General features: G+C 42.4%; 1 protein-coding gene across 1 annotated transcript in view; it reads left to right on the plus strand.

The window, feature by feature from the left end:
- Positions 1-22,784, plus strand: part of LOC126094668 (lipase 3-like) — an 82,015-nt gene that overhangs the window by 39,439 nt on the left and 19,792 nt on the right. The window contains exons 3-4 of the mRNA XM_049909178.1: positions 1,941-2,055; positions 12,226-12,472. Of these exons, the coding sequence (XP_049765135.1) occupies positions 1,941-2,055; positions 12,226-12,472 (362 nt within the window). The remainder of the gene's footprint in view (positions 1-1,940; positions 2,056-12,225; positions 12,473-22,784) is intronic.

The following is a 22,784-nucleotide window of genomic DNA, read 5'->3' on the forward strand; positions in this document are numbered from 1 at the left end:
TGGCAGTGTAAACATAATGTAAAGTGAGGACATACAATACATACCAGTATGCAGACTTTCTACGACCGTACTGCCCCTTAACAGTAATTTCGTCTCAAATTCATGCTTGTTTTAAGTTTAAAGGTAGCTTTTCTAAAAACCCTCTTTTATCGTTAGCAATAGAAGCAGAATAACCTATATTGCCCTTCGTCTGCTGCTGCGGAAAGGTGCGTGTGCTGTCCACTAACGCCAGCTATATAATTAAACAGTTCTTCAGTTGAATATGATCGTGTGAAAAACGCAAACGCATAGTGATAAAAATAAATGATTGACGAAGAAAACAGTTTTGTTTCCATTTATCGACAGTGTAGTCCTCATGATGCAGTCCTCCATGGACGAAATATTAACTTACATCTTCAACTAAACTTTCGTTTTATATTTATTTTTATATTTTTATGTACAAAACTGTTTATATCAGACGTTAAAAATGACGTGAAACTGTTATAATTTGTATTCCTTCGAATAAAATGAATCGTAACGTAAATCTTTCATTGTTTTTCCCTGCTTTCTTACGTTTTGACATCGTACTTTGTTTTTACGTTTCCGCTCTATAATTCTGTTAACGAGACCTTCCGTATATTGTCTTACTACGTCTGCTTTCCTGTGAATCTGGGAACATTTGCTCAGCCTCCACAGCCTAGGCAGATCTTTACTTAATATTGATGGCGTTGCAGCTGCACTCTTAACTTAGTCGTAAGAACCTTTGTGGCGATGTATTCCATGGGTATTACAATATCTCCATAACAGATTAACATAAAGTGTGTCGAAGCCTCAGAACTGTTACAGTGGTCCATTTGGTAAGAATATGAGCGACAATCATCCATAACACCAGCGAGAAGTGAACGACTCTTCCGGAGAAATGCTATAATAGTCGAAGAGTGGAACATACTGGCACCCGTGCAGAAGTTTACTTTGCCACAGCCGTGTTCTAATCAAACTGCAACAGATGATTTAGACACAGTTTTGTTGAGGCAGATAAGGGCAACTTTAGTTTCATGAGCATCAACACAAACCATTAAGGCTCAGTTAGGAGCTCTGAAAATAAGAAACTCGGGCATCATGTGAATCATGAAGCAGTTATTTTATCTCATAGGAGGCTGTAATTAAATTTACATCTCGTTACGGAAAAACTATGGTGCAAATAACATGTAATAAATGGAATGATGAGTTCTATCTTGTTTGTGCAGGACAGGAAGGTCAACAACTGTACTAGAAACTTGTCCTGTACACATTCACACGCGCAACACCACCACCACCACCAGCATCATCAACTCCACTAATACCAACTATATAACCACAATAGCCATCAACAACGCCACCTCCACCATCAACCCTTCATCACTATCAACAAACTTCCACCTCGAACACCAAAATCACCATCGCCATTACCACAATGAATACCAACATTACCACCATAATATCACAACCAGCACCGACCCCATCACCAATACCAACGTTCCCTCGAATAACTCCACTACCATATCCATACTAGCACCAACACTAACATAAGTCCCATAACAAACTCCAATGATAAAACCAGCTATACCACTGCTATACCCATCACCAATAAAATATTAATTACTCTCTACACTTCACTGGTTTAGAGCAGCAATTTCGTGAAATATTTGCCCTTCTGGATTTACCTGGGTGTGTCGTGGACGTTATGTTAAGTACTAGGCTCATTTAGTTATAGTAATTTCATCAGTGTATAATCTAATCTAACATTACATTGCGGTTTACATCGCCACTAGTAAAATGTTGTAGACTGTCTCATAGATGCATTAGAATCTTGCTGTTGGAGTACTACGAGTAAAAGCAGATGTGAATCTCACAGATCACAGTCTTACAAACATATAGTAGTGCAAGCTGATTGTGTAAAACACATTTATCTACTCCCGCAGCGTACGTGCTGGCTGATGCTGGCTTCGACGTGTGGATGGGAAATTCACGGGGAAACGTCTACTCCAGGAACCACACGACTATTAACCCAGACGACGACAGCTTCTGGCAGTTCAGGTGAGTCGCAGCAGCATTCACTCCATTTTCTATGCGTTCCCAACAGCAGCAGCGACAGTAAGGGTGGCAACGTCTAGCTATAGGTCGTCAACATAATCAGTAGGTAATCCGTACTAAAAGTGATTGAATTCACTGGGGGATTTCACATTTTATCTTGCCACGAAAGTTTAGCCCTTGAAGAAAAAAACAACGATTAATTTGAATTATGTATCTTATTGATCGAAGCAGAGTGACATTGAAACATATGGCCCATGTATTGCAGTTAGCAGTCTAACTCAACTGATTTTCTGTTTGTAAACGATCATTATTGCGGTTTTTCAAAAGCTCTCTTACGTCTTGTTTCTCAACACTATAGAGTTCGTGATTACGACACATTAGCTACTACAGGGAATCTCACACAATATAATATCGTTCAGCTTTTCCATAAAATAGATGCCATGTGGCTACTACCATGACTACCAGTTTTTCATCGGATGCTTATTTTAGTTACAATTAATAGTTACACAAATATATTTCATGTATTGAAATATTAAGGCTTTTCTGTCGTAATATTTTACTTACAATGTAATATGTCTGATAGGAATTGTTTCGTGTTTGTAACTTGCTGTATATGTATTTTGTGAACAATCAGGCACGTGACCGACATATTGATACTTATGAGTAAATGCCCTGCAGTGTTTAAGCGCCGAATTTCATGAAAGTGTTCAGTTTTGCATATTAATGCACAGAATATCAACGTTTCCAAAGTCAGTCAACAGTATCATAAACTGGCGTAAATAACGGAAAACGTACTCCGTAGTTATCTTATAAAGGTGTTTCTATTGTTTTAGCTCATCATCAGATCCGATTCCGACAACAAGTAAAATTGTCGCTTTTCTAATATCGGTTCTTTCTGTAGGCCGCAATCACTTGAAAAAACTTTCACCATAACCAGTAACAGCTGAGTTCTTTCAGCGCAACATGATTCAATGACAAAAATAAACGTAAACATCCTTGTGAGGACGAACCTGTCGCTTCCAAAAGCCCTTAGTTTTTCAACAAAGAGCTTTTTTAACCGCGTCCGGTTTCTGTTTTGAACCTTTTTGTCCTTCTACTTGAGGCAATAATTGACCTTCATCTTGAGATAATCCTGTGTTGTTGAATCTCGATGAAAAATTTGGCTCATGTTACGACGGCGTACTAACGGATTGCTGAACATTGTTTTCTTTTTAGGATCCGACGGTAAACCATAAAAAATACCACAGTAACTATAGCTTTTCACTTTTCTTGGTGGATTTCAGAGCTAATCCCACCTTTAGATACCAAAATACATTTGTTGCTCCATTCCGTTCTTCATAAGAAGGTATACATGCGTTTCTCGTTGCATAATGTAAACCAAGTTAGTGAATGAACATGTTCTGTAGATGAACAAATTAGTGCAAAAAAATGTCTTTCCAATGCAACGATGGCAGACTTTGTCAGTTTCCATGATTGTATCTACTTACCATAAATTAGTGTGCGGAAACCCCTGCCCCAGACAAATCTCGACTGACAAACTAAGTGTCTGATGGAGACAAACAATCTTGTTTCTTGCAAAACAACTGCTGAAGGAAATAATCTCACTTCCCAAGACTTCTGTTCTCTGGAAAGCTATGTCAATCTGGTATTTTCACAAGTCCACAAATTAGCACTCTTCATCTACTGTGGCAATAGGCTTCATACCAAAATCTCATTCCAAAAGGCTATTACTTCTTCTCGTCTTCCAAATCAGGTGTTGGCTGAAATCTCGTTCCGTAGTCAAGTGAAGAACACTGAATCGTTTCCTGGGTAGTCCCACTTCTTGCCGTCCTGTGTGTGCCGGAACGATTCCAGTAGTAATTTCGGAGGAGATTTCTCACTAGCTACTACAGCAAATTATGATGGTACTCCCCTGCAGCTTCCACTGCATTTTTAATTGTAATTCTAATTGATTTCCAGACGTCTACACTTCTTACTGCCACACTTAAGTGTTTACGGTAAGTCAGAATCAGTAATAAGGAAGCATGACATGAAACTCCCTCGTAGATTAAAACTGTATGCCGGATCCAGACTCGAACTCGGGACCTCTGCCTTTCGCGAGCAAATGCTCTACCATCTGAGCTAACCACGCACGACTCGCGACTTGTCCTCACAGCTTTGAATTCTGCCAGAACCTCATCTACTATCTTCCAGACTTCACAGAAGCTCTCCTGGCATGGCAGATCACTTTCCCGCGAAACGCAAAGGTCCCGAGTTCGAGGCTTGGTCCCGCACACAGTTTTACTCTGCCAGGCAGTTTCATATCAGCGCGCACTCCAGTACAGAGTGAAAACTTCATTCTGGAAGCATGACATGGTTTTCTGACTACGACTAATATAATTTATTTTATTCCATTGTTCTGTCGCATCTAAATGATTTTTCATCTTAATGTAATTATGGAAGTTTCATAAAACTCTCGCCTTCCTACGAAACTGAAAAATTTTCGGTTTTGCAATGATATACCTTGTTTTGAGGTCAAAAATATGCTTTTTTCGATATAATCCACTTCTGCCAATACATTTCATCCAAATATTTTCCTGTAAGTATATTGATCTCCAGTTGCCATTCTGTAGCTAATGAACACAAAACGGCTTCCAGTCACAAATTTCTGTAGATGTGACAACACATGGCAATGACCGAGCGGGTTGCTGCAGTGATAAGACACTGTAATCGTATTCGTGAGGACTGCGGACATCCAGATTTAAGTTCTATATGATTTCTCTAAACCGCTTAAGACAAATGCCAGGGTAATTCATCTGAGGGCCAATTTCCTCCCGCATCCTTCCTCAATGCAGACTAGTCTTCCGCCTCTAATCACCTCCCCCTTGACGGGATGGTGAGCACTGATCTTATTACCTTCTTAGCACGTGGAAGTTCGAAGGCGTCAAACGTAGCGAACAGAACAGATATTCCGAACAATTCGTACTTCATACCTCTTCGTTTTCCCATTGCCAAAGCACCATTTTTCGAAAAAAAAATGCGATGTCTAGATATTTTTTCCTTTTGAAATTCAGGCATTTCTCACGTTCTGTTATTAGCCAACTGTTTTAAAAGTCTTCTTGAGTATTCACCAGTTGCCTTCACCTTTTTTTTAATTTCTTGGTTATGTAATCAATTGGAATAATTATTTTTCTCCTCGGAGAACACTGAAGGGAATGTTACCAGCAGACGACCTCGCCTTCACCTCGTTCGTAGAAATGCACCCGGTTTCTCCCACTGTTTGGATTGCTTCTTAGTTCCTCGAACAAATTAGAGCGCAGAATCAGTTGTCGTATTTTTATGTCGGACCAAATTCTGAAATTCACTTCCGAATTTAATCAACAAGGCTCTACTCATCTTTCACAAGGTTTCCTCGAAGTTAATTCTTTCTTCATACACCTTAATCTGATATGAGTTTGGTGAAAGGTGTTTTACACACGTCCATTCCCCAAAGCCTAACATAATATGTTGCAACTTCTCGATATTTTGGGACGTCTTCTATGAATCATCTTCAAGGCAAATATGGCCACGTTTGAAATAAGCATTCTTAGCTGTTGAAAATTTAGGAGTCCGGTCCTCGTAAATCTTCCTGAGCTTAGAAATTATTTCAGCTTTAGACCTTTCAAAACAACGAATTTTCTTCCAGAGATGCAGCAACTGCTGGCAAATTGTAGCTAGTTATTTATTTCAGTCGAGTATCAATAACGGTAATCGTTTGTTCGCCGAAAGTTAGTTTAAACAGCACTTTGCATGACTATTGTAGGAGGTATGTAATTGCCTTCCTTCTTACCCACCCAGTCGTAATGGGAACGAGCGAGTTGGACAAATATAAAGAGAAATGCTTGCTTGATGATAATGTAGGTGCAAGCCAACCCTGTATTTGATCACGAACAGCTGTTGTTCAATGTTCTTAATACATTTCAACTGTCAGTCGTCGTTAGAAGAGTGTTTTATGTTTCTATTCCACTCTTTGATCACAATATCAGTTATTTAGACGATTACCGGTTGCAGTCCGTAATGCCCATCTTCAGATCTACAATATAAAAATATATACACCCAGTGAGCAGTGCGTCTTTCAACATAATACGGCAATACGTATCACAATATATACTATCATACAACTAGGGCGCCGGCCGGTGTGGCCGTGCGGTACGGTCGCAGGTTCGAATCCTGCCTCGGGCATGGATGTGTGTGATGTCCTTAGGTTAGTTAGGTTTAAGTAGTTCTAAGTTCTAGGGGACTGATGACCACAGATGTTAAGTCCCATAGTGCTCAGAACCATTTGAACCATTTGAACAACTAGGGAAATGTACAGATAAAATGCGGTAAAACGTACCTTTTTTACACCATGTCCTAAAACGTACCTTTTTTACACCATGTCCTAAAACGTACCTTTTTTACACCATGTCCTAAAGTGATAACGCCATAAAGGCATCGCTAAAACATATAAATATAATCAGCACAACATCGTCACATAGATCTAAAGTAAGGTGTAGAATAGGTCACATAGTCCACACAGTCATTATTGCTAGTGGCTACTGAAGTACAGTAGCTACCAGAAATCTGTTTGCCTACATCCTCCCTAGATGTCGCTACTGTGGGCTTGGATGTAGTCATCATTTAGGCAAAAAACATAATTTGATAAAAACACACTAGGTAAAATACACGTAGCAGACTTTTAAAATTGATAACTATCATAGAAACCAATTGTGATACATTAAAAGGCGAATACAGTTACCCATATAAAATTATCTATTAAAAGGAAATATATGAAGAGAATAGGACCGACCCTTTTTTGGTGAATTTACGGTCAACAATTAATATACGTAATACATTGTCTGTAGCAACCTATAAATTGCCTGTGATAGACATAACGTCTATATGACAGCTGAAAAAAGACATATCAGTGATCAGGGCCCTCTGTTGGGTCCGCCGCCAGGATGTTACTTAGGCTCGCACCGATCGTAAGAACTTAACCACTAGAGGGCTTTACATACAACGTGATATGTCTCCCACGGTATCACAATTGGTTTCTATGATAGTTATCAATTTTAAAAGTCTGCTACATGTGTTTTACCTAATGTGTTTTTATCAGGTTTTTTTTTCTTTGCATAAATGTTGACTACATCGAAGCCCACAGTAGCGACATCTAGGGAAGATGTAGGCAAACAGATTTCTGTTAGCTACTGTACTTCAGTAACCAGTTGCAATAATGACTCTGTGGGCTATGTTGCCTAAAAAATGGTTCAAATGGCTCTGAGCACTATGAGACTTAACATCTGGGCTCATCAGTCCCCTAGAACTTTTTTTTTTGTCATCAGTCTACTGACTGGTTTGATGCGGCCCGCCACGAATTCCTTTCCTGTGCTAACCTCTTCATCTCAGTGTAGCACTTGCAACCTACGTCCTCAATTATTTGCTTGGCGTATTCCAATCTCTGTCTTCCTCTACAGTTTTTGCCCTCTACGGCTCCCTCTAGTACCATGGAAGTCATTCCTTCATGTCTTAGCAGATGTCCTATCATCCTGTCCCTTCTCCTTATCAGTGTTTTCCACATATTCCTTTCCTCTCCGATTCTGCGTAGAACCTCCTCATTCCTTACCTTATTAGTCCACCTAATTTTCAACATTCGTCTATTGCACCACATCTCAAATGCTTAGATTCTCTTCTGTTCCGGTTTTCCCACAGTCCATGTTTCACTACCATACAATGTTGTACTCCAGACGTACATCCTCAGAAATTTCTTCCTCAAATTAAGGCCGGTATTTGATACTAGTAGACTTCTCTTGGCCAGAAATGCCTTTTTGCCATAGCGAGTCTGCTTTTGATGTCCTCCTTGCTCCGTCCGTCATTGGTTATTTTACTGCCTAGGTAGCAGAATTCCTTAACTTCATTGACTTCGTGACCATCAATCCTGATGTTAAGTTTCTCGCTGTTCTCATTTCTACTACTTCTCATTACCTTCGTCTTTCTCCGATTTACTAGAACTTAGAGCTACTCAAACCTAACTAACCTAAGGACATCACACACATCCATGCCCCGGCAGGATTCGAACCTGGTACCGTAGCGGTCGCGCGGTTCCAGACTGTAGCGCCTAGAACGATGTGGCCTATTCTACGCCTTATTTTAGATCTATTTGACGATGCTGTGATGATTATATTTGTATGTCACTTTAGGACCTGGTGTAAAAAGTACGTTTTACCATATTTTATCTGTATATTTCCCTGGTTGTAAGATAGTATATAATGTGATACGTATTGCTGTATTATGTTGGAAAACACACTGCTCACTGGGTGTACACATTTGTATATTGTAGACCTGAGGATGATCATTACGGACTGAAACCGGTCATCGCCTAATGAATTGATATTGTGATCAAAGACTGGAATAAAAAACATTTGACAGTATTGGATCACTGTTTGTATACGCGACTATGTCGCAGTTGATGAAACAGTGTTTTATGTAGTTTTGAATGCATTAGGTTGAAGCTAAGTGAATTCGAAGGTGGGAAAATTGTCGGTGTTCGTATAATGGGTACTTCCGGAACCAGGATGGTGTTTCAAGAGGCATACATACCGCATACAAGGAAAGCAGAGAAACATCATTCGTGATGTCACAACACGGAAATAACTGAGTCTTGAGTGTTCGTAACAGACGGTCATTGAAGAGGACTGTGACGAAAAATAAGTGGACAACACTGCAAAAGTCACTGCAGAACTCGGGATCGCAGTAACGAAACTTGTCAGCGTCAAAACAACACGAAGGGAGGTCCATAAGCAGGGAATAAGAGGAAGAGATGGAATTCGAAAACAATAAAAAAATGAAATGATCGTATGGCATTGTTGGCCGGGAGGTCCCATGCGGGGGAGCTCGGCCGCCATATTGCAAGTCCTTTTTAGTTGACGCCACCCCGGCGACTTGTGGGTCAATGATGACACACAACACCCAGCCCCTGCCGGGAATCAAACCCGGGCCCCTTGCGTAGTACGTGGAAACGCTACCGCTACGCTCTGGAGGCGGACTGAGATAGAATTCCAAAACAACTTATCACTGATGCAAACCTCCGTACCAAGAAAACGTGGTACCGAAACCATGGCACAAGTACTATAGGGCAAAGGACGAACCCCATTTGGTCGAATGTGGTTTCACACTGTTTCCAACTTCTGGTAGAGTCTGTGTCCCAGGAATGACCATGACTGGGGTTTGGTGATGATTTGGGCAGCCATATCGTGATATTCGATGATCTCCATTGTCTCTCTGCAAGGTTGCATCACTGCCAAGGATTATGTGATCATTTTCGCTTATCAGGTCCATCCCATAGTACAGTGTTTGTTCTACGAAGATGATGCTGTGTTTCAAGTAGACAGAGCCCCTGTTCACACAGGCCCCATCGTCCAGGATTGGTTTTGCGAGCACCAGTATGAACTGTCGCATCTGGCCTAGCCAACACAGCCGCCAGATCTCAACATTATTGAGCCTTTGTGGTCTACTTCGGAGAGAAGGGTCCGTGATCACTATCCATCTACATCATTGTTACTTGAACTGGCCGCTATCTTGCACGAAGAATGATACAAGATCCCTTTAAAAACTCTGCAGGACCTGTATTTACACTACTGGTCATTAAAATTGCTACACCAAGAAGAAATGCAGATGATAAACGGGTATTCATTGGACAAATATATTATACTAGAACTGACATGTGATTACATTTTCACGCAATTTGGGTACATAGATCCTGAGAAATCAGTACCCAGAACAACCACCTCCGGCCGTAATAACGGCCTTCATACGCCTGGGCATTGAGTCAAACAGGGCTTGGATAGCGTGTACAGGTACAGCTGCCCATGCAAGCTTCAACACGATACGACAGTTCATCAAGAGTAGTGACAGGCGTATTGTGACAAGCCAGTTGCTCGGCCACCATTGACCAGACGTTTTCAATTGGTGAGATAGCTGGAGAATGTGCTGGCCAGGGCAGCAGTCGAACATTTTCTGTATCCAGAAAGGCCCGTACAGGACCTGTAACATGCGGTCGTGCATTATCCTGCTGAAATGTAGGGTTTCGCAGGGATCGAATGAAGGGTAGAGCCACGGGTCGTAACACATCTGAAATGTAACGTCCACTGTTCAAAGTGCCGTCAGTGCGAACAAGAGGTGACCGACACGTGTAACCAATGGCACCCCATACCATCACGCCGGGTGATACGCCAGTATGGCGATGACGAATACACGCTTCCAATGTGCGTTCACCGCGATGTCGCCAAACACGGATGCGACCATCATGATGCTGTAAACAGAACCTGGATTCATCCGAAAAAATGACGTTTTGCCATTAGTGTACCCAGTTTCGTCGTTGAGTACACCATCGCAGGCGCTCCTGTCTCTGATGCAGCGTCGAGGGTAACCGCAGCCATAGTCTCCGAGCTAATACTTCATGCTGCTGCAAACGTCGTCGAACTGTTCGTGCAGATGGTTGTTGTCTTGCAAAAGTCCCCATCTGTTGACTCAGGGATCTAGACGTGGCTGCACAATCCGTTACAGCCATGCGGATAAGATGCCTGCCATCTCGACTGCTAGTGATGCTAGGCCGTTGGGATCCAGCACGGCGTTCGGTATTACCCTCCTGAACCCACCGATTCCATATTCTGCTAACAGTAATTGGATATCGACCAACGCGAGCAGCAATGTCACGATACGATAAACCGCAATCGCGATAGGCTACAATCCGATCTTTATCAAAGTCGGAATGATCGAATGTATCATTAATGTCAATACTAAAATTAAGTCTACAACCACAGAAAACACAAGGTCCGTCGACAAGTGCAGTAGCAGCAACACTCTTAACTGGTATGCGGTTCTTCTTGTCTCCAGATGTTGTGGCGAACTCGATGTTCTCGACGGTTTTATAAACTGTCTGTTTAGAACGACGACGAATTCTCCTGTAAGGCATCGTGGCGGCGTTCAATGCAGTTGCCTGTGCAGCAGCAGCAGCGCGAATGAGCCTCTGCGCGGCTCTCGCTCGCTTATATAGTATATGCAGTAGCTTGGACTTAGAGTATTTTCACAGTGCCAGCGGAACGTTATCCCGGACGCGCACACTGGGTGTTCTAGATGTGCGCGTCCGCTGGCGCGCCGCCACGATTGCGTAAGCCAGACGCATTTCTCCTCCTTACACGAGGCATCACAACAACATTTCACCAGATAACGCCGGTCAACTGCTGTTTGTATTTGAGAAATCGGGTCGAAACTTTCCTCATGTCAGCACGTTGTAGGTGTCGCCACCGGCGCCAACCTTGTGTGAATGCCCTGAAAAGCTAATGATTTGCATATCACAGCATCTTCTTCCTGTCGGTTAAATTTCGCGTCTGTAGCACGTCATCTTCGTGGTGTAGCAATTTTAATGGCCAGTAGTGCATCCATTCCGAGAGGACTATAAGCTGTTTTGAATACCGTTGGTTTTACCGCACCGTATTATGCTTGATATTATGTTATGGTTTTAAGTCCTCAGATTTTTGAACACCCCCTATACGTCCGGACTTCAGTTCTCCGCAGTTCTCATCCTTTATACGCCTTCTTGTTCTTTCCAACTATTTATCAATAATTCGGCATTCGATACTTGTCTTATAGCGTAATCACTGTCCACCTACATCATCGTTACCTGAACTGGCCACTATTTTGCAGGAAGTATGTCAGAAGATCTCCTTTAAAACCACTCAGGACCTGTGTACCACTCTGATAAGACTGGAAGTTGTTTTGAAATCCAACGGTTTTCCTACATCGTATTGGACATGGTAAAGTATTGTATTTTAGTGTTTCCTTATTTTTACCCAACCCGTCTAATGTGAGCACCGAGCCACAATGGAAATACACCGTTTTCGCGTTAACAAACACTCGTAGATGAAGAAGTGATAAGTACGACTTATTCTCTAGATGAAATTGACACCTGAACTGCATTGTTGAGTGACATATGCCGGTATAACAACATTAAATTTTTTTTGGCTTTAGTGTCAACTCTGTGAGAGAATGAAAACGTTTCACGCACCCGTTACATGTCGTCTCCGTGGTGGCACTGTCATACTGGCAAGTAATGCTTGCTACGTGTTGCACTCTTATATAGTCGTGTTTACACACAGCACTGCCTCCTTTGTGACGCAGCTGGCACGAGATGGGCGACTACGATCTGCCGGCGATGATCGACTACGTCCTCGCTGAGACGGGCCAGTCAGACATATTCTACGCCGGCCACTCGCAAGGCACCACCTCCTTCTACGTGATGGCCTCCCTGCACCCAGAATACAACGACAAGATCCGCGTCATGTTCAGCCTGGCGCCAGTCGCCTACATGAACCACATGACGAGTCCGTTGCTGCAGTTCATATCGCTGTTTGTCGACCAACTAGAGGTGAGTCATCCTTCTCTCAGTCTGAACAGAACACTACTGACTATTGGTAGATCTTTTCCTTCAACTTATTATCATTAGCTATTATTCTTAGGTTCCCTAAGGACAAGCACTAACAGACGAAAAGCAGACATCTATCTAAATTAAAATCAAGGAAACTTAAGTGATGGGAAAGAAAACATTCCGTTTCACTCTCGCTGTGTAGCGTCATACTATAGTCACGTATGAGTAATTGATCGATCACTGAGACCACATGCTGTCTCAGGCATACATCAAGCAGCTGTGTTATGCAGGATACATTAGCAGATACGCATGCATACACTAGCCTTAAATATTTTTAGAGAAAAGGCACACCACAGTCGTATCATCAAAGATATTTATTTCAAACGGCGCAACACTTCCATTCCTTGGCCACTTTTATGGGTTCTACGATTCATGGACCGAGGAATGAAATCACTCTTTTGGTTTATAGTGGACTTGAAGATAGCGTAAGTGTTGTGCCAAAACTAGTCGTATGAAATAAATTTCTTTAATGATGCGGCTATGGTGACGCTTTTGCCTTACTTATATCATCGCTGCTTGCCGCGTCCATGTGAACAATGGACTTCCATACGTTAAATATTTCGATACATTGCGCCAAATAAGAATGAAAAACATCTCCAATCCTTCAGTCCAAACTGAGGTTTTTGAGAAGTTTTCCTGAAGACAAATGCCGCAACTGGAAATACCTTACCAAGTATTTCCATTTTGGGATCCCATGTTCTATTCCCCTTTCCCTGGGGTATTGCTGGGAAGATCCGATCTTTACGATTGGCAGGGATCTCATAATCTGCCTTGATCACTAGGACCAGGTAGAAAGATAAAGAAAACAGGAAATGGCAATGAATAAACATAGCACTGTGTCGTAAGAATAAATGTCGTAATTCGTATGATAAGTGTTGTGCTAGAACTCTTAAAAACTGAAAGACAGCCAGTGCACAAAAGTTGTGCTACTTACACGGATGCCAGCAGGGTCACATTCGATCAAATCGTCAAATTTCACATACGTACGTACAGTTTATTGTTTTGTGCATGAATTCTACACTCATGGTCAGCTGAGTTAGACTCTTACCCAGTGGGGTACAGCGCCTCTTTTCACCCCACATCTATATCTACGTCCATAATTATGCACTGCATGCCACCTTATGGTGTGGGGCAGAGGGTACTTAATGCATCACTGTCACTCCCTCTCCCCCTTTTCCCATTCCATTCACGAATGGTGCTCGGAAAAAATATTATTGGTAAGCCGCCGTGTAAGCTTTAATCCTTCTGATTTTACCTTCGTGACCTTTTCATCACATTCTGACGCACAACGCTTCTCTTGCAATGTCTTTCATTGGAGCTAGATGAGTATATCCTGACGCTTTCGAGCTTGCTGAACAAACCTGTGGCGGAACACGCTGCTCTTCTGTGTATCCACCATGAATCGAATCTGATTAACGGTCCCAGACCGAGGACCAGTACTCAAGTATTAGTCCAACGAGGGTTTTTTGCCGGCCGGAGTGGCCGAGCGGTTATTGGGCGCTACAGTCTGGAACAGCGCGCCCGCTACGGTCGCAGGTTCGAATCCTGCCTCGGGCATGGATGTGTGTGATGTCCTTAGGTTAGTTAGATTTAAGTAGTTCTAAGTTCTAGGGGACTGATGACCTCAGAAGTTAAGTCCCATAGTGTTCAGAGCCATTTGAACCATTTTTTTAGGGTTTTGTAAGTTACCCCTTCTGTCGCGAAGCCTCCAACGAATCACATTTTGGCTTCTGTCTTCGTGAGGTGTCGGTTGAACATTTATCATACGCTCGAAACGGTACGAGATATGAACCCGGAGACCTAAGCAGTGAACAGGTCATTCTCCATGAGATCATATGAAATGAAAAAGCGAAGTCGCACAACGGGTAACTAATTAAATATCTAAATTAAACAGGGATTGCCCAATTAAACATCAGAGCTGAGTACCCCAACTCACATAGTTAAACTGATAAATGCTTTCATCAAACTACTAAATGAAATTAAAGGTCACTATAACAATATTATTTATTGCTAGATGAATTACTGTGTTTCTAGCCAATATATAAACAATAAAAATAATTAGAAAAGGGAACAACGATGCAGAAACATGTACGAAAGACCATAGCACAGATGGGTGGATTTGAGATAAAAATGATACAAAACCTGTGTCCACGGAAATCGCCAATGAGTGCTGAATAAGTTGATAGCCTAATAGAAAGACCTAGAAAAGTAATTAGAAGCATCAGTTCTTTCGCCTTAGTGCAAATTGAGTGCAGCTAGCTGGCAGCACGGAATAATTCACAAAAACGAAACTCTGATATGAAACAAATAGCTTCCCTCGTCAAGAAGTAAAGAGATGTGGATCATGGTTACCACTCTGCTGACACTCAGGTGCAGACGATTTCTAAAACTGTGGCTGAGAACTCAATGTTCAGCTGTGACATCTGTCATTAGCTCTAAAGCGAAGACATCTCCCTCTGCACTACCAAAATGTAACCACCTCTTCCTGAAGATCTAGGACGAAGAGATGTACCGTACCCTAAGACGAAGTTTCTCCTCTCCCCCAAAAATTGCAGCTGCTTCTGCCAGCACCGGAATCTAGGCAGCCAAAACCAATATACTTTCCGATTTCCGATCAACGAAAAGTTTACAATAAGTACAATTTCCGTTCTCCTAACGAAAGTGCTCAGTTCTCTCTTAGAGTGCGGCAGTAGACAGAATTTCTCTCCCACTACATGTGTGCTTTAGCTGCAGGTCCGCACTTGCGAGTCTCGAACACGACTACGAAATTAATTGTCATGAGGCAGCCATGGGTCTCCTTCAAAATTTAAATATCTGCAGTTGCAGCTTCCTCCGGTCCCCAACAGGTATGTCCCAAGCAGAGTGCCTCGTGTTTTTCTCTTCCCTTCACATATCTTATCTTTTTTAAAAGGCATTCCTTAAACTCCTGCCACAATGAAAGTTTACAACGTGCTGGATAACCTTGGTGTGCCGCTCACACGGTGATCCTCCAGGGTCCTCGCATCTGTCGAAGAAACAGCACCTGGTTCCTCTCATGTACCTAACTGAATCCTGCTTTTCAGCAGGAACATTTTTATTTCTGCGTGCCAGGCTCCCGTTGGAGTTCTTGTGCATTCTCACAATCAACAAGCCATCCCAAGTGGCAGAAAAGCACTATAATGACCTATCACTTATAAAATTAAAGGAAAGTAGTGCTACACAGATTTGCAATCATTGGTGTTAGATTTAATTGTGTGCGTTCTGTCAAGCAGCGTTAATAGTTTAAATGGATTGGGTATCCTCATATGAATAATGGTTTCTTAATAAGGTTACGGATTAGTTTTGGAAAAACTGTCCAATAAAACCTTCCTTACGATTATTTTTCATGAGTTGCTCCACTTTAAAATGATCCACATGCACACTCCCATGTGTTTAGTGGATCTGACTTCTTCCAGTGATTGTTCACCTATTGTATAATCAAACAATAACGGGTCGTTCCTCCTATTTATGGCGATATATTACATTCGTTTACGCTGAAAGTCAACTGCCAGTCCCTACACCAAACATCGGTTCTCTGCAGCTATTGTTGCATTCGCTATAACTCTCTAGTGCTGTGACTTCTCTGCATGTAACAGCATCATCTACAAACATCCTCATAGAGCTTCCGACATTATTCACTAGGTCATTTCTATAGCGTGATAGAATAGAACGTTTTCGGAGTAAAAGACATTCATGTATGGTTATTTTAATTAAATCTCTAGTCAGAAGTAAGAATATGAAAAGAATAATTCCCGTCGTTTCGTTTTCCAACACAGGGAGGGGTGGGAAATACAGTATTATTAGTAAATACTTCTGGATTTCAGATGGTGGCTGCATAAAAACTACAAGACATACAGAAAACAGATACACATTACTGGATTTAGCATTTCTACAAGTTTGTAACTCTTATTGCAGGTGCTCAGTGTGAGCACCATTTGTGACATGGCAAATCTCAACATGCGCGTGCAATTCATTGACACATATTGTTTGGGAAGGTATGACAGCATTTTGCTTTGCAAATTTGTTCAATGGGTTGCCTATTTACAGTTTTGAACTGATTCTATGCGACTATACGGCGCAGTGAAGAGGATAAACAATCAAATTTAAAGACAGCGTAACCTACAGGCGTATGAAATTGTTATAAGAATTCTCCAAACCATTAGCAACCTTCACTTTATTACTGGTACACTGATACATAGCAACAACACGCAGTAAATTCCTATTTGTTCTCTGATGTGTTATCGTGGAACACATATTCCCAATGGTAGCGAAATGGTTGAGTTTTCTAAGACTGGTAGTCCTGCGCCCTTACTAAACTCTGTACCGTCTGTCATACACAGGTCATATGGACGATAAGAGGGCATAAAACACACACACACGTACACACCAAAAAGCGTTTTAGTAATAGTGTTTATATTTTTAAGCAGATCAGGTCCCAAATTTCTCAGTTAACTTTCAGCCTATAGAGTGGCATGGAATCTGAGGACCTCAAGAAAGGGAAGAAGTTGTAGAAACTACTAGCTATAACATAGGATATTCTTCCGTTGCTTGGGTGAGCCCATGTTCGCATGGATTGTCCTATGGCATGACCACCTGCGGATAACATTCCAGCTAGGAAAAGACATACATTCACGAGCTGACCGTACAACAAATCCGACAAAGATCGTTAGTCCACAGGTGGAACCGCCAAACCGCGGGAAGCTGAGGAAGGCAAGGCAGGAAGGGAAAGACCCCCAGTAAGAAAAATGTAACAGAAAGATAAATAAGTGATTCTATGGTTGATCGTGAAGAATTAGTCTTAGAGGATGAACAAGAATGTGACGAAAATCACCAGAGACCAATATCCACACGAATTTAAAAAATGGCTGTATTTATGTATGTATGTAATGTGTATGTATGTTCCTCATCTCCTCCTAAACCACTGGACCAATTTCAACCAAGTCGGTACACATATCACTTACTGTCTGGAAAGTATCATTGTGGGGGTATGAACTACCCACTTTTCGAAGGGGTAGGGGTGGGGGTGAAGATGTGGTATAGTCCACGATATGCAAAGACCCATATCATCCAGTATTTGAAAATGGGAGTACTTAGAGCTTGCAACGAAAGTTACACAACTTCAAACCTTTAAGAAGCTTTTCCTCGCTGAATGCTCCCACAAAATGATGAAAGAAAACAAATGTATCACTTGCTACTTTTTTGCTGTCCATGCAGTAAAATCTCCCGCTGTATCTATTTACAAATCTATATTATTATGCGACACACAGTTCAGGAGATATGACGTCAAATACTAAGAAGCGTGAAAAACTGAAGCGTCTTGCAAAACAATTAAATTTTATTCCTTTGATGCTACTAATTCTGTTCGCGGCCAGTTTCGCACACAGTACCCACATATGTTACTGAACGTAACTACAAAAATATATCATCGTACGAAATATCGTTTAGGAGATATGACGACAAATACTGAGACGCGTGAAAAACGGTGGCATCATATGACGTTTTAATTTATTACTTCTTTACTCTATTCGTAACATACGTCACAGACAGTAATTCACATATGCTGCTGAATGCACCTAGAAAAACATATCATTTTACATCATTTATTTCTGCATGACTTGATAAACACTTAGAGCGTGAAACACTGCAGCATCATGCATGGCGTTTTAATGCATTTCTTCTTGATTACGTCTTTGCTACGAACTCTGTTCAATACACATTTCGCAGTCAGTAGTCATATATAGCACTGGATGCACCCACAAAATTATGTCATTGTACAGCATATAGTTCAGGAGATGTGACGTTATAAAATTGAACCGCTTGAAAATGAAACTACAGAGTGAAATTCGCTAGACATACAGGGGAAATAGGTGTAGAAACAGGTGTAAAATGTGTTACATGTATGTGAAATACTGGGTGACACAGAAAAACGGGAACATTCCACAATTCAATAAAATAAGGAGTGACGGAGGAAAGAAATTGCATTCGTAGTAATTGAAACATTACAACTTTGCCACTTTCGAAACATTGATGGCATTTGTCTTTTTTTAAAAATTGCGTCCTTTAGATGGCTCCTCCTGTACGAATACATTCGTGAAATCTGTTGTGTAGATTCCTCATTGACCGCTGCAACATCTCAGCTGGGATACTGTGAATTGCATCCCGAATTCTCTGTTTTAACTCATCCAGAGTTCTTGGTCGAGTCGTGTAGACTTTGCTCTTGAGGCAGCCCCAAAAGAAAAAGTCACAAATCTGGCTATCTAGGGGGCCAGGGAATGTTGCCGAATCGTGAGACCACACGGTTGCCAAACAATTCTCGCACATATGCCACTGATTGCTATGCAGTGTGTGACGTCGCGCCGTCCTGTTGAAACCAGGCTTCTTGAACGTTTGTAAAGTTGTTCAATGCAGGTGTAACGAAAGTTCGTAACACCTCCACGTAACGATCGACATTGTGTTTCCCCGTTCATTTGCGAAAAACTACTGTCCGATAATCCCATGTGATGAAACACCACACCATACTATCTCTTTACTAGCGTGTAAAGGGTGCTCATGAACGTCATTGGCATTTGTGTTTGCCCACTAACGGTAGTTCTGTTTATTCACATAAGCTGTGAGATGAAAATGTGCCTCATCTGACATCTACAACTTGTTTAGAAATTCATCGTCATTGTTTAAATTTCTTATTATTTGTTGACAGAATCCTAATCGTGCCCGATAATCGCTGTCCTTTAATTGTTGCACCATCTGTAGTTTATATGGATGAAATTTTAAATCGGGATGAAGAATTCTGTGAACACTCTCCCGGGACATTCCAACCACTGCTGCTTGCTTACGAATTGAACGCCGTGGGCTCCGTAAGACAGACTGGCGTACAACATCAATGTTCGCTGGAGAACGCACACGTCTTGATCGTCCTGTTGGTTTCTTCTTGAGGGCAGATCCAGTCTCTTCAATGATACTAATCCAACATTTTTCACATGTTTCGATGGTACGGCATCACGACGTCCTAAATTATAAAGACGTGAAACTTCTTCTGCGCTGCTGCCAACCTATCTTTGTTTTTATAAAATATTTTTATGGCTAACGCACGCTGTTGTCCGTTGAACTGATTCATGATTACTGAAATGGCGGACCGTGTACTGGCTGTCACGAACCTGTAATGCTGCCACCTGCCCATGGCTGCCACTACTCATTTCAGACATTCCCGTTATTCTGTATCACCCGGTATATCTTGCATGTGCGTATGCGGGCAAAGCCACAGGTAAAAAAACGGAACGCTTTCAATAAAATTTGGTACACATGTTAGCTACAGTCTGGGAAAGAGGTGCTGTAGGGATAAGAACCACCACCTGAGGTGAGCGTCAAAATGTGGAGAGAGAAGGGGAGAGGAGGAGATGGACAGACAGCAAGAGGGAAGGCGATAGGAACAAATAGGAGATGGAAGATAAGGACAGAGATAGGGGAGGGAAATGGTCAGAGAGAGTGGAGAGAAGAAGATGGACTGAGAAAGGACAGAGACATGGGAGCAAGAGATATACAGAGAGTGGGGGAGGAGAAGGAGATGAACAGACAGAGGTGAGGAGGAAATGGACAGAGAAAAGGAGGAGGAGGAAATAGACAGAGAGAAGAGGAGGAATTCGACACAGAAAGGAAAGGGGAGGAGATGAACAGGGAGAGGGGGATGGACAGAGAGAGACAGGAGGAGGAAATCGATTGAGAGTAGGGGTGGAGGAGGTGGACAGAGAGGGAGGGGGTGAAGGAGATGGGCAGATAGGAGGTGAAGGAGGAGAGGGTCAGAGGGAGGGGGAAGGAGGAGATGGACTAACAGAAGATAGAAATAATGTACATACCTGGGCAATGGCAGGCATTCACCTTGTAATAGATAAATGGGAGGCAGAGAAAGTGATCCAGGACCTAAAGCTAAAACGATGAGCCCTGATCAAGTAAAGTCTGAGGCACTGGAGGCCTTAGGAAAGGATGCCATAACTAGAATTACAAATCTGATCAATAGAATATATAACACAGGCATAATGGTTACCAAACCAAAGGAACACAACCCCATCAATGTAAAAATTATAGACAATTAATTTCATATGCAATGTGACCAGAATACTGCTGAGAAAAACAGAAAGGAAAATAGAGGAGGACATCGGAGAAAATTTCTTAGGATTTAGAAAATGAAGAGGACCACGAGATGCAATAGGGTGTCTGTGGATGATAGCATAAAGATTTTTGGAAATCAACAGAGATATGTATGTTTATTTTGTCGATTGAGAAAAAACATCTGACAGAATCGACTGGGGCCGCCCGGTCTATGGCGTCTTGTCACCGTCCGACAGTCCGCGCGGCTCTCTCCCCTTCCCCCCCCCCCCCCCCCCCCGTCGGAGGTTCGAGTCCTCCTCCGGGCATGGGTGTGTGTGTCGTCGATTGCGTAAGTTATTTTAAATTCGATTAAGCAGTGTGTAAGGTTAGAGACCGATGACCTAAGCAATTTGGTCCCATAAGATCTTACCACAAATTAAATTAATTAATTAGAATCGACTGGTATATGCCATTAAATATTCTGAAAGATACTGGTATAGACTGAAAAGATGGAAGGTTGATAAAGGAACTCTATATGAGACAGAAAGTGGTAGTTCGAGACGTGCAAGACATGCAGGAAGAGAGTCAACGTAGTTCTGGAAGGTACCATTAAGGATGTGGAGCAATGCCAACTCGACTACCGTAGTAGGTGTCTTGGCTGAGGATCCATTGCAAGAACGGCCCGATAGAGGTGGTCCCACAGATCCCCGACTGGGTTTTAATTCGGCGAGTTTGACGGTCAGGGGAGTGTGGTAAACTCATTCTGGTGCTGTTTGAACCATGTACGTACACTGCGAGCTGTGTGGCATGATGAATTGTTCTGCTGTTTAAATGCCATTGTGCCAAGGGAAATACAAAATGCGTGTAGGGGTGAACACTGTCCCCAAGGATAGATGCATACTTTTGTTGCTCTATTGTGGGTTCCAGAATGACGAGATCACCCATTGAATCCCACGAAAACATTCCCCAGACCATAAAGCTTCCTTCTCTGACATGAGCCCCACAGGCGACCGTTACAGGGCTGTAAACGCCAAGAGTCTGAGGGAGTATAAGACGTGATTCATCTCGAAAGACTACCTGTCGGCACTCAGTAGACGTCCAGTTGCGTGCAAATTCCAGCCTCCGTAGCCGATTAACATCAGTTAGCATAGGTGCATGAACTATGTGCCTGCTGCAGAGGCCCATACACATCAATGTTCACTGGTTAGTCGTTGTGGTGACACTGTTGGTAGCCCTCTGGTTCATCTGGGCGGTCAGTTGCTCAACAGTTGCACGTCTATTCGCCCACACACATCTCCGTAGCCATCATTCACCCCTGTCAGCTATGGCTCTTAATGCACCATAATAGCCCCAGCATCGGCATTAGATAGCACTGCCTTTTGCGATGCACGGTACACTTTAACCACGGCGGCAGGCGAATAGCTTACAAACTTACCCGTCTCGGAAATGCTTCCACCCTTGTCCCGAAAGCCAATGATCACGCCCCTTTGGACGTCAGATAAATCGCTCCATTTTTGTTTTACGAAAACGACTGCACTGTTTGCCACATCCCCAGAGTTGCTAGTGCTGCCACCTGTCGTCTGTGCCAGCAGGGGTGGCCGAGCGGTTCTAGGCGCTACAGTCTGGAACTGCACGACCGCTACGGTCGCAGGTTCGAATCCTGCCTCGGGCATGATGTGTGTGATGTCCTTAGGTTAGTTAGGTTTAAGTAGTTCTAAGTTCTAGTGGACTAATGACCTCAGAAGTTGAGTCTCATAGTGCTCAGACCATTTGAACCATTTTTTGTCGTCTGTGAACGGTTGTTGCACGTTGACACCGAACATAGACGTTGGGGCCTGGATTGTGTATATGCTGGGAAGCTAATTAATAAAGGCCTTGGAAAAATCAAAAGCATTTGTAATTGGAGAAGAAAGAATAAAGACCATCAAGTACACTGGTGATACGACTGTGCTAACAGAAACGGAGGAAGAGCTCCAAGTAATGATGGAGTATATTGCAAGTGTGGGTAAAGAATTCGGAATGAAACTGAACATTGGCAAGATCAAGGTGATGAGAACTGCAAAAGAAGACGTCACGATTAATATGTCACTAAATGAAATGGTATTAGCACAGTTACAGTCGTTTCAGTATTTGGGAAACCTAGTAGCTTCCA

The sequence above is a fragment of the Schistocerca cancellata genome, chromosome 8 (genome assembly GCF_023864275.1).
Source record: "Schistocerca cancellata isolate TAMUIC-IGC-003103 chromosome 8, iqSchCanc2.1, whole genome shotgun sequence".
Classification (NCBI taxonomy): Eukaryota; Metazoa; Arthropoda; class Insecta; order Orthoptera; family Acrididae; genus Schistocerca; species Schistocerca cancellata.